At 42.9% G+C, this 19,469-nt stretch overlaps 2 protein-coding genes across 7 annotated transcripts; one reads left to right on the top strand and one right to left on the bottom strand.

Moving 5' to 3' along the window:
- Window positions 1-2,057: 2,057 nt before the first annotated feature.
- LOC106565404 (protein S100-B) lies at window positions 2,058-3,079 on the top strand. The gene is made up of 2 exons (XM_014132496.3): window positions 2,058-2,196; window positions 2,927-3,079. The coding sequence occupies exons 1-2, from the start codon at window positions 2,068-2,070 to the stop codon at window positions 3,074-3,076; spliced, it is 279 nt and encodes a 92-aa protein (XP_013987971.1). The 5' UTR covers window positions 2,058-2,067; the 3' UTR covers window positions 3,077-3,079.
- A 110-nt stretch (window positions 3,080-3,189) lies between these two features.
- Window positions 3,190-19,384, bottom strand: LOC106565402 (acyl-coenzyme A thioesterase 1). Of its 6 annotated transcripts, XM_014132485.3 has the most exons (13): window positions 19,267-19,381; window positions 16,712-16,809; window positions 12,535-12,662; window positions 7,455-7,661; window positions 7,216-7,315; window positions 6,755-6,975; window positions 6,421-6,596; window positions 6,183-6,299; window positions 5,788-5,873; window positions 5,526-5,619; window positions 5,140-5,220; window positions 3,894-4,029; window positions 3,190-3,529 (listed from the first exon to the last, which is right to left on the bottom strand). In XM_014132485.3, the coding sequence occupies exons 3-13, from the start codon at window positions 12,641-12,643 to the stop codon at window positions 3,417-3,419; spliced, it is 1,440 nt and encodes a 479-aa protein (XP_013987960.2). In that variant the 5' UTR covers window positions 12,644-12,662; window positions 16,712-16,809; window positions 19,267-19,381; the 3' UTR covers window positions 3,190-3,416. The 6 variants fall into 6 exon arrangements, with proteins under 6 accessions (XP_013987960.2, XP_013987963.2, XP_013987959.2 ...); XM_014132488.3 differs by lacking the exon at window positions 12,535-12,662 and having other exon boundaries at window positions 19,267-19,384; XM_014132484.3 differs by lacking the exon at window positions 16,712-16,809.
- Between the last annotated feature and the right edge of the window lie 85 nt (window positions 19,385-19,469).

Here is a 19,469-nt window from a genome sequence, read left to right as displayed (position 1 = left end):
TGCAACGTGGCATTGGTGGATGGAGCGAGACATGATGTCCCAGATGTGCTCAATTGGATTCAGGTCTGGGGAATGGGCTGGCCAGTCCATAGCATCAATGCCTTCCTCTTGCAGGAACTGCTGACACACTCCAGCCACATGAGGTCTAGCATTGTATTGCATTAGGAGGAACCCAGGGCCAACTGCACCAGCATATGGTCTCACAAGGGGTCTGAGGATCTCATCCCGGTACCTAATGGCAGTCAGGCTACCTCTGGCGAGCACATGGAGGGCTGTGCGGCCCCCCAATGAAATGCCACCCCACACCATGACTGACCCACTGCCAAACCGGTCATGCTGAAGGATGTTGCAGGCAGCAGAACGTTCTCCACGGCGTCTCCAGACTCTGTCATGTCTGTCACGTGCTCAGTGTGAACCTGCTTTCATCTGTGAAGAGCACGGGGGGCCAGTGGCGAATTTGCCAATCTTGGTGTTCTCTGGCAAATGCCAAACGTCCTGCACGGTGTTGGGCTGTAAGCACAACCCCCACCTGTGGACGTCGGGCCCTCATACCACCCTCATGGAGTCTGTTTCTGACCGTTTGAGCAGACACATGCACATTTGTGGCCTGCTGGAGGTCATTTTGCAGGGCTCTGGCAGTGCTCCTCCTTGCACAAAGGCGGAAGTAGCGGTCCTGCTGCTGGGTTGTTGCCCTCCTACGACCTCCTCCACGTCTCCTGATGTACTGGCCTGTCTCCTGGTAGCGCCTCCATGCTCTAGACACTACGCTGACAGACACAGCAAACCTTCTTGCCACAGCTAGCATTGATGTGCCATCCTGGATGAGCTGCACTACCTGAGCCACTTGTGTGGGTTGTAGACTCCGTCTCATGCTACCACAAGAGTGAAAGCACTGCCAGCATTCAAAAGTAACCAAAACATCAGCCAGGAAGCATAGGAACTGAGAAGTGGTCTGTGGTCCCCACCTACAGAACCACTCCTTTATTGGGGGTGTCTTGCTAATTGCCTATAATTTCCACCTGTGTTCCACCTGTGTTCCCTTTATTTTTTTGAGCAGTGTATATATTTGTGTATATGGGTAGCCTACAGTAATTGTATCAACCAAAACTCTGAACATACAAAGTCATTTAAAGCTCCAATGCAGCTATTTTTATCTCAATATCAAATAATTTCTGTGTAACAACTAAGTTCCTTATTGATTGTTTTCAATTAAATGATCGAAAAGAAACAAAAATAGCAAAGAGCAATTCTCAAGCAAGAATTTAGGTAGGACTGTCTAGGAGTGGTCTGAGTTGGGAGGGGAAAACTGAAAACTAGCTGTTATTGGCAGAGAGGTTTGGAACGCTATTTCTTTTTGGTCTAATTTACTGCCTGGTAATATCACCAGGCAGGCCAAAACTCCATCCCACCAAAACAGGTAGAAATTTCAGGCGGTCTTTTCAAACAGCTCTTACACTAAAAGTGCATTATCATCTTTTTCACATTCTTATTTCAACCTCTTAGTGTTCACTTCAATCACTGTAGATTAAGGGGTGGAGACAGGTTAAAGAAGGATTTTTAAGCCTTGAGACAATTGATACATGGATTGTGCATATGTGCCATTTGAGGGTGAATGGGCAAGACATAAGATTTAAGTGCCTTTGAATGGGGTATGGTAGTAGGTGCCAAGCGCACCGGTTTGAGTGTGTCAAGAACTGCAACGCTGCTGGGTTTTTCATGCTCAACAGTTTCCCGTGTGTATCAAGAATGGTCAACCACCCAAAGGATATGCAGGCAACTTGATACAACTGTGGGAAGCATTGGAGTCAACATGGGGAATGCTTTCGACACCTTGTCGAGTCAACGCCCTGACAAATTAAGGCTGTTCTGAGAGCAAACTCAATATTAGGAAGGTGTTTCTAATGTTTTGTACTGTATAAAACACAGAAAAACCACATTTTTGACTGCATTGGGCATTTTAAACATAGATTTGAAAGGTGATTTATGCTTGCTGTGTCTGTTCTGTGCCTGGAATGTTCTAAATGTAATTATATGGTTCTGTGTTCCTGACAGAGAACTGAGCAGAGCATGTCAGAGCTAGAGAGTGCCATGATCGCCATCATCCATGTGTTCCATAAATACTCGGGCTTTAAGTGCAAGCTGAAGAAGGCAGAGCTCAAAGATCTTATCAATAATGAGATGAGTCACTTCATAATTGTGAGGCACTCTCTGTCTGTATCCCAAGTGGAACCCTACCCTCTTAGGAAAAAAGGTGCTATCTAGAACCTAAAAGAATTCTTTGACTGTCAACATGAGATGAGTCACTTCATAATTGTGAGGCACTCTCTGTCTGTATCCCAAATGGAACCCTACCCTCTTAAGAAAAAAGGTGCTATCTAGAACCTAAAATAATTATTTGACTGTCAACATCTAGGTCTAGGATAGCCCTTTGAAGAACCCTTTTTGGTTCCAGGGTAGAAATTACCCTCAGTGGAAAGGGTTCTACATGGAACCCAAAAGGGTTATTTCTAACTGGAACCAAAAAGGGTTCTCATATGGGGACAGCCGAATACCCTTTTTTCTAAGAGTGTATTCCCTATATAGTGCACTACTTTTGACCAGAGCCGTACAGGCTGGAGTGTGTCATCATGGGGTTATACCACTGGTCTACATCCAACTAGAAAAAGAGGAATGTTTTTTCAGCCTTCTGTAGGAATTAAAAAATGATACAATAATGAATTATATTAAACTGCTGATTGCAATGATTTAGATGCGTATTCTATGATTATTAGATTATTACACTTTACTTAAAGCCTGCAGGTGAATGCTTTATTACTTGTTATAAGCATGTATGGGCCTATAGGACATTTTTAACTCAATAACCTGACACAAATTCTAATCAGACACAGATTACTCTTCACAGTTGACTGTTCTTGTCTCTTTTAAGAATATCCAAAAGAAAGAGACTCTGGATGAGCTGTTTGCAGACCTGGACCAGAACGGAGACCTGGAGATCGACTTCCAAGAGTTTATCGCTCTGATCGCCATGATGACGTCAACGTGCCATGATCTCTTCAGCACGGATCACCACCATTAGTGACACAATGTAAAGTGGAAGACTTGAGCGAGTGTCTGTGTGTGACCAGCAAAACACACATACATACTGTGTAATCCTCTCATATAAAGATGATGTAATGATGATAAAGCTACTTTGTTTACATTATATTGATTTTATTATGGTATAATAATTGTGTTTATAAAAATCAAACAAATCAATGACAACAATACATAGATGCTTACATAAACATCTGTATCGTGAAAATAGTAAAAGAAAACATTGAGTCCACTTGAATTTGGACAGTTGTGTGAGTTTTGAGTCTTGCATTGAGGAGTGATGCATGTGAGATGGACCGTTCTATCCCAGAGTGGTCAAAAGGCTATTTGTATTCCTTTCCCCTTAGATGGCGTTCCATAAATTCCAGGGTCCTCTTCCAGGCGTCCTCTTGGGCGGCAGCATGGGGTACCAGGTGCCCTCCCCAGAGAGTGATCACTATATGGAAAAACAATAGGACAGCATGGAAAATAACCTGAAAATACAAATCACAATGTAGTTCTCTCATTTCTGAGATACTATATGTTAATTATAATGTCTATTACCATTTTGTCAAATACCCTTATTTGGAAACCCTTTAAATTTGAATAAATATGTTAGTGCATGTAAGTGGATATATAAATCAAGAATAAAGGACTGATAAATATACTTCAAGACAAATCTTTCAAAGTATGATTATCATTTTAGGATACAATCATGACTATTTGTAAAAAAGTATCACTGAAAACAAGGTCATAACTGGCATGACAAACTAAATATGAAAGAGAGGTGAAAGTGTGTATGGGAGGAGAGGACCACCCACGTTTCTTGGGTTGTGTGGTCCACATGGAGGCTCGGGCGTTGGGGGTGTATGGCGGCTCAATCAGGTGACCAGCACCGGGGTATGACAGGCGGGTGAACAGGTGGGATTTACCAGCATCTTTAATCTTCTTCTCAATCTGAAAACCAAGGAAATATCTGTTCATTCAACTGGTCACGACTTTTGACTTCGACATTGGAAAAGTTATCACTCTCAGCAGCTATGATTAGGACACATTTGTGGCCAAATGTATTGGCACCCTTGTACTTTAAAAAAATAATTCCCAATTTCTTCTAAAATAAGTTGAAATTGAAAAAAATAAAAATTGGACGTCACACCTTGTTATTGGATTTTCAACATTGCAGAACCACATTTATTTTGTAAAGAAAATAAAAACATGGCATGGAGAAAATTATTGGCACCCAGGAGCTAGTGCTTGGTTGCATAGACGTTTGGCCAAGATAACTGCATGCAAAATAAACCAAAATTCTGGGGGAAGTGTTCTGTGGACCAATGAAACAAAATTAGAGCGCTTTGGCAATACAAATCAGCGCTGTGTTTACTGATGACCAAATGAAGCATTCAATGAGATGAACACCCTCCCTACAATCAACCATGGGGAGGTTTGATAATGCTGTGGAGTTGCTTTGCTGCCTCTGGTACTGGAGGCCTTGAACGTGCACAAGGCATCATTGAAGGTTGTGGTTCTTCCAGCAGGACAACGACCCCAAACACACATCAAAAAGTACCCAGGAATGGTTAAGAAGAGATGCTGGACTGTTCTGCAGTGGCAAGATAAGAGTCCAGAAAACAGCAGTTGGTGGAAGGCACCCCTCAAATATTGAAGTTTTCTACTAAAAAGTGGCCCCAAATTGACAGTAGAAAGGTGCACAAAGCTCAATGATGGCTACAAGAAGCATTTGTCTGCAGTTATCTTGGCCAAAGGCTGTTCAACCAAGTACTAGGTCCGGGATGCCAATAATTATGCCCATACCATTTGCCTTTATTTTCTCAATTAAAATTGTAAACTTAAGTTTACAAAAATAAAAGTGGTTCTGAAATGTTGAAAATACAATAACAATGTAATGGTGACCCAGTATTTTTTTTTAATTAAAGTTATTTTAGAAGAAATAAGCACTTATTTAAGAAATGTGCAAGGGTGCCAATATATTTGGCCGTAACTGTATATACTACCATAGTATGCCATATTGCAGTTTAATGGTAAGGAAATCCCATGAAGTAGGCCTACCTCATCTGCGTTCTCAATAGCTGCACAGCTCAAGTCGTCTTCACCCACAATGTACAGTAGGGGGCAGCACAGGTTTTCAACCTGCACAGATACATGATATTTTTGTAGATGTACAGGTAGTCTTGTGTAGCAATATCTCCAAATCAAGTTGTTGTCACTCCTCCTTTCCAATTAGGGAAGCCTGGTCCTTGACGAGGCTAATGTACCGGTAACCCTCTGAATCAAATTCTACATTAATTGCCACAAAAGATGCACAAGTACTCCTCGCACCGATTCTCGAAATAAAATATGTTCTGCTTGAAAATATTTTTTTTACAATTCTGTGCAGCTGGCTGGAGGGGGTTCTTGACCCTATCAATATTTGAGAGGGTCACTCAGGGTCGTACATTTGCTTTGTTCTCATGTGGAATGTTGTTGGGCATGGACACTTCTCTGAAACTGACGTAGCCCTCTTCATCGTAACTCCAGTGCTTCTGATCCCTATAACATAATATAACAGTGGGTGGGATAAGAAAAGAGCAGCATCCCTATTTAAGCAATAACACAATAGATTGAGAATTACCTCATTTAGTTCCAGTCAAGTCATCTTTTCAGGCATACTCTCATTCTCAAACCTTATTTCTGTTATACGTTTGCATGGTAACTAACCCTTCAAAGCTTTTTGTCATGCCGTCGCTGTCCGAGAGTTTGTTGATATTTCCTATTGGACCATTGACTCCGATCACACACCTGGGCTGAGGGAGAAAAAATTTGTGAATGGGAATATCAGGTATTTCAAACCAGATGCAGTCCTACAAGGAGACTCATATTACTCATCATACTAATAGGCCTTTCATATTCGAATATAGCCTTTAGTCTCTACTTTCTTATTTGCCCAAATTCTTGTCATTCCACCTCAGGCTACATCAGACATAACAGCTCTTGATCACAACACAAGAGGTATAAACATGATTTCATATTTCCAAGGCTAATAGTTGTTTGATGACTGGTAAACAATAATTCAGATGACCGCTTCAGGGGGTTGGTTGTATGGCCAGACTTACATTGACATCAATCTGAGTGGCGATTCGCAGAGCCAGGTAGACCCCGAACGAGAGGCCCATGATCCCCACCCTGTCCCCACACACCTGGGGGTGGTCCTGGAGAAACTGGAACGCAGTCTGTCAATGCCCATGGTGAAAACAAGGAGAAAATAAAGTTTTGCTCAGGTGCCAGAATGTTAGGTACATACAGGGGTGAATCACCTTGGTACTTTGAAACATAGCACTACTACCTTATTACCTTGAAGTAGGCATCTCCCACATTGATAGTGTTGAGTGGACCAGGGATGTCTTTATGGCCAAAGTAGGCCAGGGAGAGACTGGCAAAGCCTCGGGAAGCAAACAAGGCTGAGCGGTACTCTATCAGCCCCCCGCCCATACCCCACAGGTCCACCATGGCTGGGAATGGACCTGGACCTATGGAGGCAACAACAGAGAACACCAAATACTCTGAGCATTTGGAAAAAAAGTCTCAGTCATAATACTTTGTGTAAAGAACCTCTGTAATATATATTGTGCTATAATCGAAGATTCTAAATATGATTTGATATGTACAATAAAAATTAAAAAAAAACCTGGGGGTAAGAACAAGGTCCCCACTACTCTGTTCTGCCGGATCTCTATTCTCCGGACCCCTGGTGCCATGTACCAGCGTTCCACAGTCACTGCAGCCAGCTCCTGTCCCCCTCTCTGTCGCTGCTCCTTGTTGGAACCATGACTGGATGGAACCGGAATGTGACCCTCTAATAAGGACAACTGTACAGAGTACGGAGTCTCAACGTTTTTCTTCCGCAGCCTGTGGGAAAATACAGATGAAACTGTCACTGTCATGGGCTTTGCATACAAAACAAAGACTGTATCGAACCCCTCCTCGACCAATATATATATAATTGTATTATTTTTTATTAACTATCCCTTTAAAAAATATATTTGGTGTTGATTGACTTTGTTGATCAAAAGCATGTGTCTCTGAATCATATTCAATGTGTCCATCCATGGCTTTGCATGATTTGTTAACTATTATCCCTGTTCCCACCTCAGACCCTCTCTCTCTCCAGGTGCAGGCTGCAGGGCCCAGAATAGTCCCATGGGCTCACAGCCCACATAGGAGCCCCCTACAGACTCATCCCTGGTCACTGTGAGGAGAAGAGGATTAGGGGAGGGAGAATGAAGAGAGGGTGAGATAGTCTAAGAGGAGAGTATAATAGTTCAAATAAAACAATTTGCTATCAGATTCCCAGCCCCTGCATACTGTAGCTCGGTCACGTGACTCACAGTTGACGACACCCCTCCCATCTGTGTTGTAGTGAGAAAACGCTTCCCACAGGTCACCGTCCTCGTTATGCATGCGGGCACACACCGTAATAGGTGAGTGAGGGGGGAGGTGACGTCCCTCTAGGGTAATCGGCTCATCTATGAGGGCGCGGTTGGGCTTGGCTGTCAAAAAGGGAGCTGGTCTACACGTCTTCCATCTCACTTGGCCTAAGAAGCACACCGAAACAACATGGGATCAAACAAGGGATTTTGCGCTTCATGCAATTTAGTTACAATTTAAAAGGACAAGATATAAGGAGGTAGACTGTGGCTGCTTCATAGCCCTGGTGAGACACAGGCGTTTCAGTAAATGGAAAACGTGGGAAAGTCAAGATAAAAGAAAGATAGTCACACATAAAACATCATCTGTATTGACAAGGACAAAAGTTTGGTCAATGTAATGTGCTTTCGGAGCTTCCAGAGGGATATGACGTCTTTTAAAGTGAATGAACGGAGAAAGAAAACTATGTCAGTATTTTTTAAACCTTCCGTTCTGGACTTGATGTGTCAATGTACGGCTCATAATACACCATCTGTAATCTTCTCCTGTTGGAGAAAGGCACGCAATACTTAGTGAACGCGCATTTTCAAATTCTACATATTGGAATTCGTAACATATCATGCGAATTGGAGGACATAACACATCATCATGCAAAATGAATGATGGACATCCACAAATTCATATATACACTGCTCAAAAAAATAAAGGGAACACTTAAACAACACAATGTAACTCCAAGTCAATCACATTTCTGTGAAATTAAACTGTCCACTTAGGAAGCAACACTGATTGACAATAAATTTCACATGCTGTTGTGCAAATGGAATAGACAACAGGTGGAAATTATAGGCAATTAGCAAGACACCCCCAATAAAGGAGTGGTTCTGCAGGTGGGGACCACAGACCACTTCTCAGTTCCTATGCTTCCTGGCTGATGTTTTGGTCACTTTTGAATGCTGGCGGTGCTTTCACTCTAGTGGTAGCATGAGACGGAGTCTACAACCCACACAAGTGGCTCAGGTAGTGCAGCTCATCCAGGATGGCACATCAATGCGAGCTGTGGCAAGAAGGTTTGCTGTGTCTGTCAGCGTAGTGTCCAGAGCATGGAGGCGCTACCAGGAGACAGGCCAGTACATCAGGAGACGTGGAGGAGGCCGTAGGAGGGCAACAACCCAGCAGCAGGACCGCTACCTCCGCCTTTGTGCAAGGAGGAGCACTGCCAGAGCCCTGCAAAATGACCTCCAACAGGCCACAAATGTGCATGTGTCTGCTCAAACGGTCAGAAACAGACTCCATGAGGGTGGTATGAGGGCCCGACGTCCACAGGTGGGGGTTGTGCTTACAGCCCAACACCGTGCAGGACATTTGGCATTTGCCAGAGAACACCAAGATTTGCAAATTCGCCACTGACGCCCTGTGCTCTTCACAGATGAAAGCAGGTTCACACTGAGCACGTGACAGACGTGACAGAGTCTGGAGACACCGTGGAGAACGTTCTGCTGCCTGCAACATCCTCCAGCATGACCGGTTTGGCGGTGGGTCAGTCATGGTGTGGGGTGGCATTTCTTTGGGGGGCCGCACAGCCCTCCATGTGCTCGCCAGAGGTAGCCTGACTGCCATTAGGTACCGAGATGAGATCCTCAGACCCCTTGTGAGATGATATGCTGGTGCGGTTGGCCCTGGGTTCCTCCTAATGCAAGACAATGCTAGACCTCATGTGGCTGGAGTGTGTCAGCAGTTCCTGCAAGAGGAAGGCATTGATGCTATGGACTGGCCCGCCCGTTCCCCAGACCTGAATCCAATTGAGCACATCTGGTACATCATGTCTCGCTCCATCCACCAACGTCACGTTGCACCACAGACTGTCCAGGAGTTGGCGGATGCTTTAGTCCAGGTCTGGGAGGAGATCCCTCAGGAGACCATCTGCCACCTCGTCAGGAGCATGCCCAGGCGTTGTAGGGAGGTCATACAGGCACGTGGAGGCCACACACACTACTGAGCCTCATTTTGACTTGTTTTAATGACATTACATCAAAGTTGGATCAGCCTGTAGTGTGGTTTTCCACACTTTTATACATTCCCCTACTTATTTATTTGGACAGTGGAGCTAAAACGTTTTATTCGGCTCTATACTCCACCATTTTGGATTTGTGATCAAATGTTTCCTACGAGGAAACAGTACATCTAGTCCACCCATTTGAAGGTGTCATAAGTATTTGGACAAATGCACTTATAGTGTATTAGAGTAGTGAAAAGTATTTGAAGTATTTGGTCCCATATTGCTAGCACGCGATGCCTACATCAAGCTTGTGACTCTACAAACTTGATGGGTGCATTTGTAGTTTGTTTTGGTTGTGTTTCGGATTATGTTGTGCCCAATGGTAAATAATGTATTCTGTCATTTTGGAGTCACTTTTATTGTAAATAAGAATAGAATATACAGTGTTTTTGTAACACTTCTAAATGAATGTGGATACTCCCATGATTACGGATAATCCTGTATGAATTGTGAATCATGATGAGTGAGAAAGTTGCAGAGGGTCAAAGATCATACCCCCAAGACATGCTAACCTCTCACCATTAACAATAACAGGGAGGTTAGCATGTCTTGGGGGTATGATCTTTGACCACCCGTAACTTTCTCACTCATCATTCAGGATTATCTGTAATCGCATGATCAAATTGACAGGTGATTTCTGTTCGCTGGACAAACTTTGGCTTTCTCGCCCGGGGAAGGCAGCTTGTAAAACGATAAAACTGTTAATAATTTAGTCTACCATGTTTCTAATTTTGAGAATAAAAATGTAATATTAGGATATCATGCCTATCCCATTCCACAAATTGGACAGAGAGCATACATCACATTTCTTTAGTTGCTGGATCATTTGGAACTATCCAGAAGATGCCGTCGCTACCATTACGCTTGTTTACACTGAGCTGCACTGAGGTCGGAATGCAATCATGGTTACATTAAGACACCATGGAGCCGACGCGAGATATGGGTCGGAAAACCTACCTCAATGCAGGGATGGGATATGCCACTCTACTCCAAATGTTACCTTTATTCACACAGCTCCATCGAGAAGACTGAAATACTGCTAGTTTTCCCAGAAAACTGCCCTTTTCGTCCTCATGCTAGCTACCATTAGCCACAGCAGCCATAATGGAATGGTGAGTCGTGTTGAACAACAAAGGAGCTGATTGGCTGACACTGACATTCCAAAATGGCCACGGTGGCTACTGCTAGCTAACAAGAGGGCAAAAAGGGCAGCTTTCCGGGAAAACTAGCAGTATATAAATCTTCTCAATAGAGCAGAGTGGATAAAGGTCAAATTTGGGTTTTCCGACCCATATCTCGCACCAGCACCACATCTTAATGTAACCATGATTGCGTTCCAACCTCAGTGCAGCTCAGTGTAAACTAGCATAGCGGTAGGGTCGGTATCTTCTGGCAAATTTGGAACGGGCATTTTTTTTTTTTCAAGGGGCTGATTGTTGACAGAATTTGACTGAGTTTTCTTGAATTTGTGGCTGTGGTAACTAGTGGTAACCAACTGAACATGATGGAAAATTGATTGGCAGGTGGAATGATATCCAATGAGGTTGCAAACTAAAAGTGGGAGGCGGGATCAGGTCAGCCCAGTATTGTCCAATGAGGTTGCATGGCGGGCCCAAGTCTGCTCAGTGCACACCACAGAGCACGTGCACAACACAGTTTTGTTTTTACTCTCTTTATGCACACGCTGCAGGACTCGAGAACAATGATGTGATATACATGTCCAGGTAACTGCCAAAATAAAGGAAACGCCAACATAAAGTTGGGGGCTTTGGGTCACCACGAGCCACCAGAGCTGCCAGAACAGCTTCAATGCGCCTTGACATAGATTCTACAAGTGTCTGGAACTCTATTGGAGGGATGCGACACCATTCTTCCATGATAAATTCCATCATTTGGTGTTGGAAATTTCTGTCTCAGACGCTGTTCCAGAATCTCCCATAAGTGTTAAATTGGGTTGAAATCTGATGACTGAGACGCACACACACTGGATAGGGTCCTTGCTATCCAGAATCCTTGGGATTTCCCTACCCCATTGAAGTTGAAATTTAAAATGGTTAGGGTTATGGTTAGGGGTTAAGGTTAGGGGTAGGGTAAGGATTCCAGATAGCGCTACCCTTTTTTTTATACATGACCCTAAGTGTAACAGTTGTTCAAATACTTTGTGAATTTCACCAGGTTCAGATATTAATATAGCATGTTGATTTGTTACTATGCATGCCTGCATCCTGGGAATAGGGGAGCGCATATTTACATTTTGCCATGCTGAAATAATTTTGATGCACTAGGAAAGGTAGGCACGCTTTTTCTGTCGTCTTCAGAAAAGTTAGATTCCTTTATGCACAAAATCATGACACACAGTGTTTCGTTCATGAATAATGTTGTATATTTAGAGGTTACTCATAAGTGTATGGTATTGTTGATGCAATTGTAATTTTTAGGATGATATTAACATTCTGAATTCAACATGTGGTTACTAGCTAGCTAAGGTATTGTATGTGTGAATGATGGCTAGCTTCTCAACTGATCCAAGTCAATTGTTGTCAGTTGTTGTGTATTGTGCGTCTGTTGTAGAAAGAGGTGACGATTGGCAGAACATATTTGTTTTCGACAAATGTGAGAGAGAATTCTGATATATTAAAACAACCTGATCTCCGAAGTCCATGTCTTTAGTCTCAATCAATCACACAACGCAGAGGTACAGCGGTGCAGAACAGCACCGGTTACATAAGCATGATGGGATGTTTTAATGGCTTAATTAACTCAGGAACCAAGCCTGTGTGGAAGCACCTGCTTTCAATATACTTTGTATCCGTCATTTACTCAAGTGTTTCCTTTATTTAGGCAGTTACATGTATGTGGCGTGTACACAATTGTGCCCAATTTTTGGGACCCTTTTTGGCTCTGGAGCTCTACTTTCAAAACTTCTGGCTTAATAGTATACAAAACCTTTGTAGCATCACTTTAATCTATCACTTTCTTACCCACTGCAGGTTGCACACATGCTATCTTCCTGTAGATGTTGACCCATTGAAGCACAAACTTGTCTGAGAGACGACATAGCACCGTCACACACGTGTGTGCTCTAAGCATGCTAGCCAGTCAGTACTCCCTATGTAGAGAAGAACATGTGCAATGATCAAACATACAGATGAGAATATAAAATATTATTAAGTGTTTGTGAGAGTTTTTGTTGTCTTACCCCAAGTAGCCTAGTATTGAAGTAATGTAAGTAATGTTTCTCTAGGTCACGGTAGTTCTTTTTCTCTAACAGAAACTGAACTTCAACCTCTATCTTGTACAACTTGCCAACTTCCCAGCCCAATGCCTAGTCACTGTTTCGGGAGTTAATTGGGGCCTCATTTATAACTGTTGCGTCAATTTCACACTAAATATCTGCATGCACCATTTCTTAAAAGACTGCGCACATACAAAAATATTGAGATTTATATTTGGCACACAGCATACATAGGCATGTTTCCTGTTATAAATCAGCCCCGTCAAATCAAATCAAATTTAATTTGTCACGTGTGCCGAATACAACGGGTGTAGACCTTACCGTGAAATGCTTACTTACAAGCCCTTAAACAACAATGCAGTTAAGAAAATAGAGTGAAGAAAATATCTACTAAATAAACAAAAGTAAAATAATGTAATACATTTTTTTATAACAATAATGAGGCTATATACAAGGTGTACCGGTACCGAGTCAATGTGCGGGGGTACAGGTTAGTCGAGGTAATTTGTACATGTAGGTAGGGGTAAAGTGACTATGCATAGATAATAAACAGCGAGTAGAGTAGCAGCAGTGTAAAAACAAAGGGGGTGGGTGTCAATGTAAATAGTCCGGGTGGCCATTTGATTCATTGTTCAGCAGTCTTATGGCTTGGGGGTAGAAACTATTAAGCACATATCCCTGAAGGGCCCCCGTGTTGAGGATCAGCGTGGCAGATGTGTTGTTGCCTACCCTTAACACCTGGGGGGTGGCCCATCAGGAAGTCCAGGATCCAGTTGCAGAGGGAGGTGTTTAGTCTGAGGGTCCTGAGCGTAATGATGAGCTTTGTGGGCACTACGGTGTTGAACGCTGAGCTGTAGTCAATGAACAGCATTCTCACATAGGTGTTCCTTTTTCCCAGGTGAGTGAGATTGAGATTGCGTCGTATGTGGATCTGTTGGGGCAGTAGGCGAATTGGAGTGGGGTTTCCGGGATGATGGTGTTGATGTGAGCCATGACCAGCCTTTCAAAGCACTTCATGGCTACCGACATGAGTGCTATGGGGCGGTAATCATTTAGGCAGGTTACCTTTGCTTTTTTGGGCACAGGGACTATGGTGGTCTGCTAGAAACATGTAGGTATTACAGACTCGGTCAGAGAGAGGTTGAAAATGTAAGTGAAGACACTTGCCAGGTAGTCCGCACATGCTCTGAGTACACGTCCTGGTAATCCGTCTGGCCCTGCGGCCTTGTGAATGTTGACCTGTTTAAAAGTCTTGCTCACATCGGCTAAGGAGAGCGTGATCACACAGTCGTCTGGAACAGCTGTAATCCATGGCTTCTGGTTGGGATATGCATGTACGGTCACTGTGGTGATGACGTCATCAATGCACTTATTGATGAAGCCGGTGACTGAGGTGGTATACTCCTCAATGCCATTGGATGAATCCCGGCATTGTGAAACTGTGCGCGCGTGAACGAGCATTATAACTTCACCTGAAAAATGCCCATCATTCACCTTTTATGGTGACAATAAGGCCCCTATTTTTTGTATACTTTGGAAGTATTAGAATTAGGCCGAGACAGTTTCTAAAGGAAATAGCAATGGCAAACTTGATCAAATGTCTTTGGAGGTTTGATGGCAGAATGTTAAACTTTTGCAGTGACATTTGCTGTAGGCCTCGGCTATCTGACAAACAAAATGTTTCAGAAGGACAAAATCTATTTCATATTGTTGAGGACCTGTAAACAGATCGTTTGATAATTTGTTAGTGTCTAATGTTTTGTATTGACTTTTTCCTTGAACCTATATGCTGCACTGCCTGCGAATTCTGAAACATTGTCTACTTACAGTGGTGGCCATATACACTTCAATGCAAAAAAATACTGTCAGTTCACCTGTTAAATTATACGGTATGTAATAAACCACGTTCTCTATCTTATTCATAGAGCAAAATACTTTAAATAATAGCCTATCTAATAGGCCCAATTAAATGAGAGATGCGCATGGTATTTGTTGTAGGATACTTTGGGAATATGAACCCATAATGGCCAGAAAAGGTGAGGAATTTATTCTGCAAAGGTTATATAAATATTTATTATGTTTAGAAATGAAATATTGTCTACTTGAGAAATTTGAAATTACAGTATTCAGACTTAGAAGTAGCCTATAATTGTCTGTTCTACAGTTATTAAACTACGCTCCGGATCAGATGGCATAGAGCAAAATACTTTAAATGGCTCATCTACAGTGGCGACCCGCCATTCAGGGCGGGTGGGGCGAGCCCTTATGCCCTTGGGGGAATCCCCGATACCACCTTGGAGGGCGGTCCAAATGATTAGCCAAGCAAGGGAAGTTTGCAACGTAAGCCCCTCAGCCCCCGTTTTTTGTTGAGTTTGCGAGTGTACAATTATGTTCACTCCGGGCCTAAAACTCCCCATAATTCAATTTGCGACGATTGCACATCCGCGAAGAAAAGTCTGCCAAAACTTAAAAACAACATCAATGGAGAAGTCAACATACAAGTGTAAGTAAAAATGAATGTAAATTGTGCTACTAATGCACATGACGGCATAAACGTGTCTCGTAAAAAGTAAATATGTTTTTGTTTGGTTATCTTTTGGAAATTGTAGAAATAAAACATTTTCCTTCAGAAGTTCCAGCTAGGCAGGCTAACGTTAGTTAGCTAATTCATTTGCTAGCTATCATACAGTAGGCATATATTAATAATTGTATAGTTAATATAAGTACACATGCAATCATAAATGACTGTAGAGCATATAAAGCACCCACAAGCTACCGGTGGCCGAAAACACAATCATCGCGGAATGAATGAGTGTCGAATTTCCGGGCAAGAGCGGTCTGTTTAAAAATCATTCCTTCCTCCCTCGCCCTGCAAGTGTATACAGATGTCATCAGAAGTGTCCACTTAATTTGAGGGCTGAGAGGATGGGGTATATCTTTAAAGTGTTTGGACTGCAGCCCAAGAATGTGAGTCCTTGGGTCAGTCCAAAGACTTAGATTAGAAGTGCCCTTCCAAGAAGGCTCAAGGTCATTGGCCACAGATAAAATGACGTATAATCACGTTATATCTACAGTAGCTTTGATTGGACTTATCAAAGCTACATCTTACTTTCAAAATCTTAGCTAGTAGTCATAATCATCAATCAAGTAGACAATCTACTGGCAAATCCTTTTTAATCCTTGTCATATGAAGAGAAATAATGATCAATTATAGCTAAAACGTATCGGTGCTCATCGGCCATTGGACATAAACATTACACAACAAGTTGGAAATCGCAAATTCAACAATGAGTTGTTTGGAAGGAATCGGTGGCTAAACGCAAGCATTGCAACTGGGAAGTCGGAATAAACACGCTCAGACTGGGAAAATACGTTTTGAACGGTCATCCAACTCGGAATTGTAAAAATGTCTCTTTCTTTGATGACAAAATTTGCCGAAGAAGGACTGCAACGCGCACAACAAGGTCAGTCCAAAAATGCCTTATATGCTGCGGCATAAATTATGTAATATGCCAGGGAGATATGGTCAGCCATATGAGCTATGGCATGCATCTAAAAAATTATTTTTGAGTTTGCCCCACCAAGATTTACATGCTAATATCACCACTACTCATCTATATACAATACTTCTGTGAGGTGGGTCCAATTAAACAAGAGACAGGAAGAATTGTATCCTAACTTGTTGTAGGCCTATAGGCTACCTCATGAGCATGAATGAAACCATCCCAGAAAATGTGAGGAATTTATTCTGCAATGATCATGGAGATGGCGCCGGAAAAGATGACAGATGTTTTACGTGCCCCCAGCCGATTGTTTTTTGTTAGTTCATAACTTATTTCTTTACTTATTTTATACATAATGTTGCCGCTACTGTATCTTATGACCGAAAATAACTTCTAGACATTAGGACTACAATTACTCACCACGGACTAGCAGAATCCTTTTTTTCCTTTCACGACTGTGACGAGCTCAACGCAAAGGATATACTGCTTCCTCAGGAACAGGCCCCGATCCCAGTGATCTGTATGAAGAGGTGGCGGAGAAAGTGAGGCCGAAGGTTGGGCTGCCTTCTGAGAATTTGTTGGTGATTGAATAAACCCCCAGTTCCCTCCATTCTGCTAGCAAACGTGCAATCTTTGGACAATAAAATCGACGAGTTACGCGGAAGATTAAACTACCAACGGGACATTAAAAACTGTAACATCTTATGCTTCACGGAGTCGTGGCTGAACGACGACAACATCAACATACAGCTGGCTGGTTATACGATGCACCGGCAGGATAGAACAGCGGCGTCTGGTAAGACAAGGCAGTCTATGTATTTTTGTAAACAACAGCTGGTGCACAATATCTAAGGAAGTCTCAAGCTATTGCTCGCCTGAGGTAGTGTATCTCATGATAAGCTGTGGACCACACTACTTACCGAGAGAGTTTTCCGCACTGAGCTAAAGGCAAGAGCTGCCACTTTCAAGGAGCAGGACTCTAACCCGGAAGCTTATAAGAAATCCCGCTATGCCCTCCGAAAAACCATCAAACAGGCAAAGCATCAATACAGGACTAAGATCGAATCGTACTACACCGGCTCTGACGCTCGTTGGATGTGGCAGGGCTTGCAAACCATTACAGACTACAAAGGGAAGCACAGCCGAGAGCTGCCCAGTGACATGAGCTAAACTACTTCTATGCTCACTTTGAGGCAAATAACACTGAAACATGCATGAGAGCACCAGCTGTTCCGGAAGACTGTGTGATCACGCTCTCTGCAGCCGATGTGAGTAAGACCTTAAACAGGTCAACATTCACAGGGCCAGACGGATTACCAGGACGTGTACTGTAAGCATGCGCTGACCTACTGGCAAGTGTCTTCACTGATATTTTCAACCTCTCCCTGTCTGAGTCTGTAATACCAACATGTTTTAAGCAGACCACCAAAGTCTCTGTGCCCAAGAACACTAAGGTAACCTGACTAAACAACTACCGACCCATAGCACTCACGGCTGTAGCCATGAAGTGCTTTGAAAGGCTGGTCATGACTCACATCAACACCATTATCCCAGAAACCCTAGACCCACTCCAATTTGCATACCTCCCCAACAGATCCACAGATGATGCAATCTCTATTGCACTCCACATTGCCCTTTCCCACCTGGACAAAAGGAACACCTATGTGAGAATGCTATTCGTTGACTACAGCTCAGCGTTCAACACCATAGTGCCCTCAAAGCTCATCAATAAGCTAAGGACCCTGGGACGCCCCCATTCTCATCAACGGGGCTGCAGTGGAGCAGGTTGAGAGCTTCAAGTTCCTTGGTGTCCACATCACCAACAAACTAACATGGTCCAAGCACACCATGACAGTTGTGAAGAGGGCACAACAAAACCTATTCCCCCTCAGTAGACTGAAAAGATTTGGTATGGGTCCTCAGATCCTCAAAAGGTTCTACAGCTGCACCACCGAGAGCATCCTGACTGGTTGCATCACTGCCTGGTATGGCAACTGCTCGGCTTCCGACCGCAAGGCACTACAGAGGGTAGTGCGAACGGCCCAGTACATCACTGGGGCTTCCGGCCCTAAAAATTGTCAAAGACTCCAGCCACCCTAGTCATAGACTGTTCTCTCTGCTACCGTATGGCAAGCGGAACCGGAGCACCAACTCTAGGTCCAAGAGGCTTCTAAATAGCTTTTACCCCCAAGCCATAAGACTCCTGAACATCTAGTCAAATAGCTACCCAGACTATTTGCAGTGCCCCCCCCCCCATACACCAGTGCTACTCTCTGTTGTCATCTATGCATAGTCACTTTAAGAACTCTACCTACACATGTACATACTACCTCAACTAACCGGTGCCTCCGAACATTGACTCTGTAATCGTACCCCCCTGTATATAGTGTCGCTATTGTTATTTTACTGCTGCTCTTTAATTACTTGTTACTTTTATCTCTTATTCTTATCCGTATTTTTTGAAAGTGCATTGTTGGTTAGGAGCTCATAAGTAAGCATTTCACTGAAAGGTCTACTACACCGTTGTATTCGGCGCATGTGACTGATACAATTTGATTTGATATGAAATAATACAGCCTAGGAAATAGATGCCTGTTTCTAATTATTTTAGAATGCAAAGATAAACAAAATGCTAATAAACCAAATGCTAAAAACTGTCACACGCATGTTTTGGGGTATATTTGGTAAATTCGCACTGTTTAAGAGGCCCCAGAGTTATATGCCTTGTGATAGGTTCATACTATCTGTAACTGTGTCTTCATTAATTTAAGAGCAATCCAAAATCAGACAATTGTGAATGAATAGAATAGCCTATAACGCAGATCCGCAGTGATCGATAGGATTAATTTAGTAACAGCTGTCATTCTAACTTTTTTTTACATGACTTATGAGTGGAGTGGGTGAGAAGTAAGCAAAGCATTTAAGGAACGGTAATTGTTTCAAAACGTTGATATGGCATTGTCTTGGATACCTACCTAATATTTTTTCACAGTGTTGATCGCTAGAAACTTTCATTTGTTTCCTCTTGGCCAAGCAAACTTTCAGGGCCCATCCAGTAAAGTGGGAGAAAAGGAGGAAAGAAATGTGAGATCTAGGAATGTGTCAAAATAAAAGTCTCAGAAGAATGAAATACATTACTGCAACTTGTAAAGGGCTTTAAAAAAAATCCTAACACCAG

This window comes from Salmo salar, chromosome 12 (genome assembly GCF_965601325.2).
Source record: "Salmo salar chromosome 12, fSalSal1, whole genome shotgun sequence".
NCBI lineage: Eukaryota > Metazoa > Chordata > Actinopteri > Salmoniformes > Salmonidae > Salmo > Salmo salar.
The sequence above is the reverse complement of the archived record's forward strand: the minus strand, read 5'-3'. Positions and strand labels throughout refer to the sequence as shown.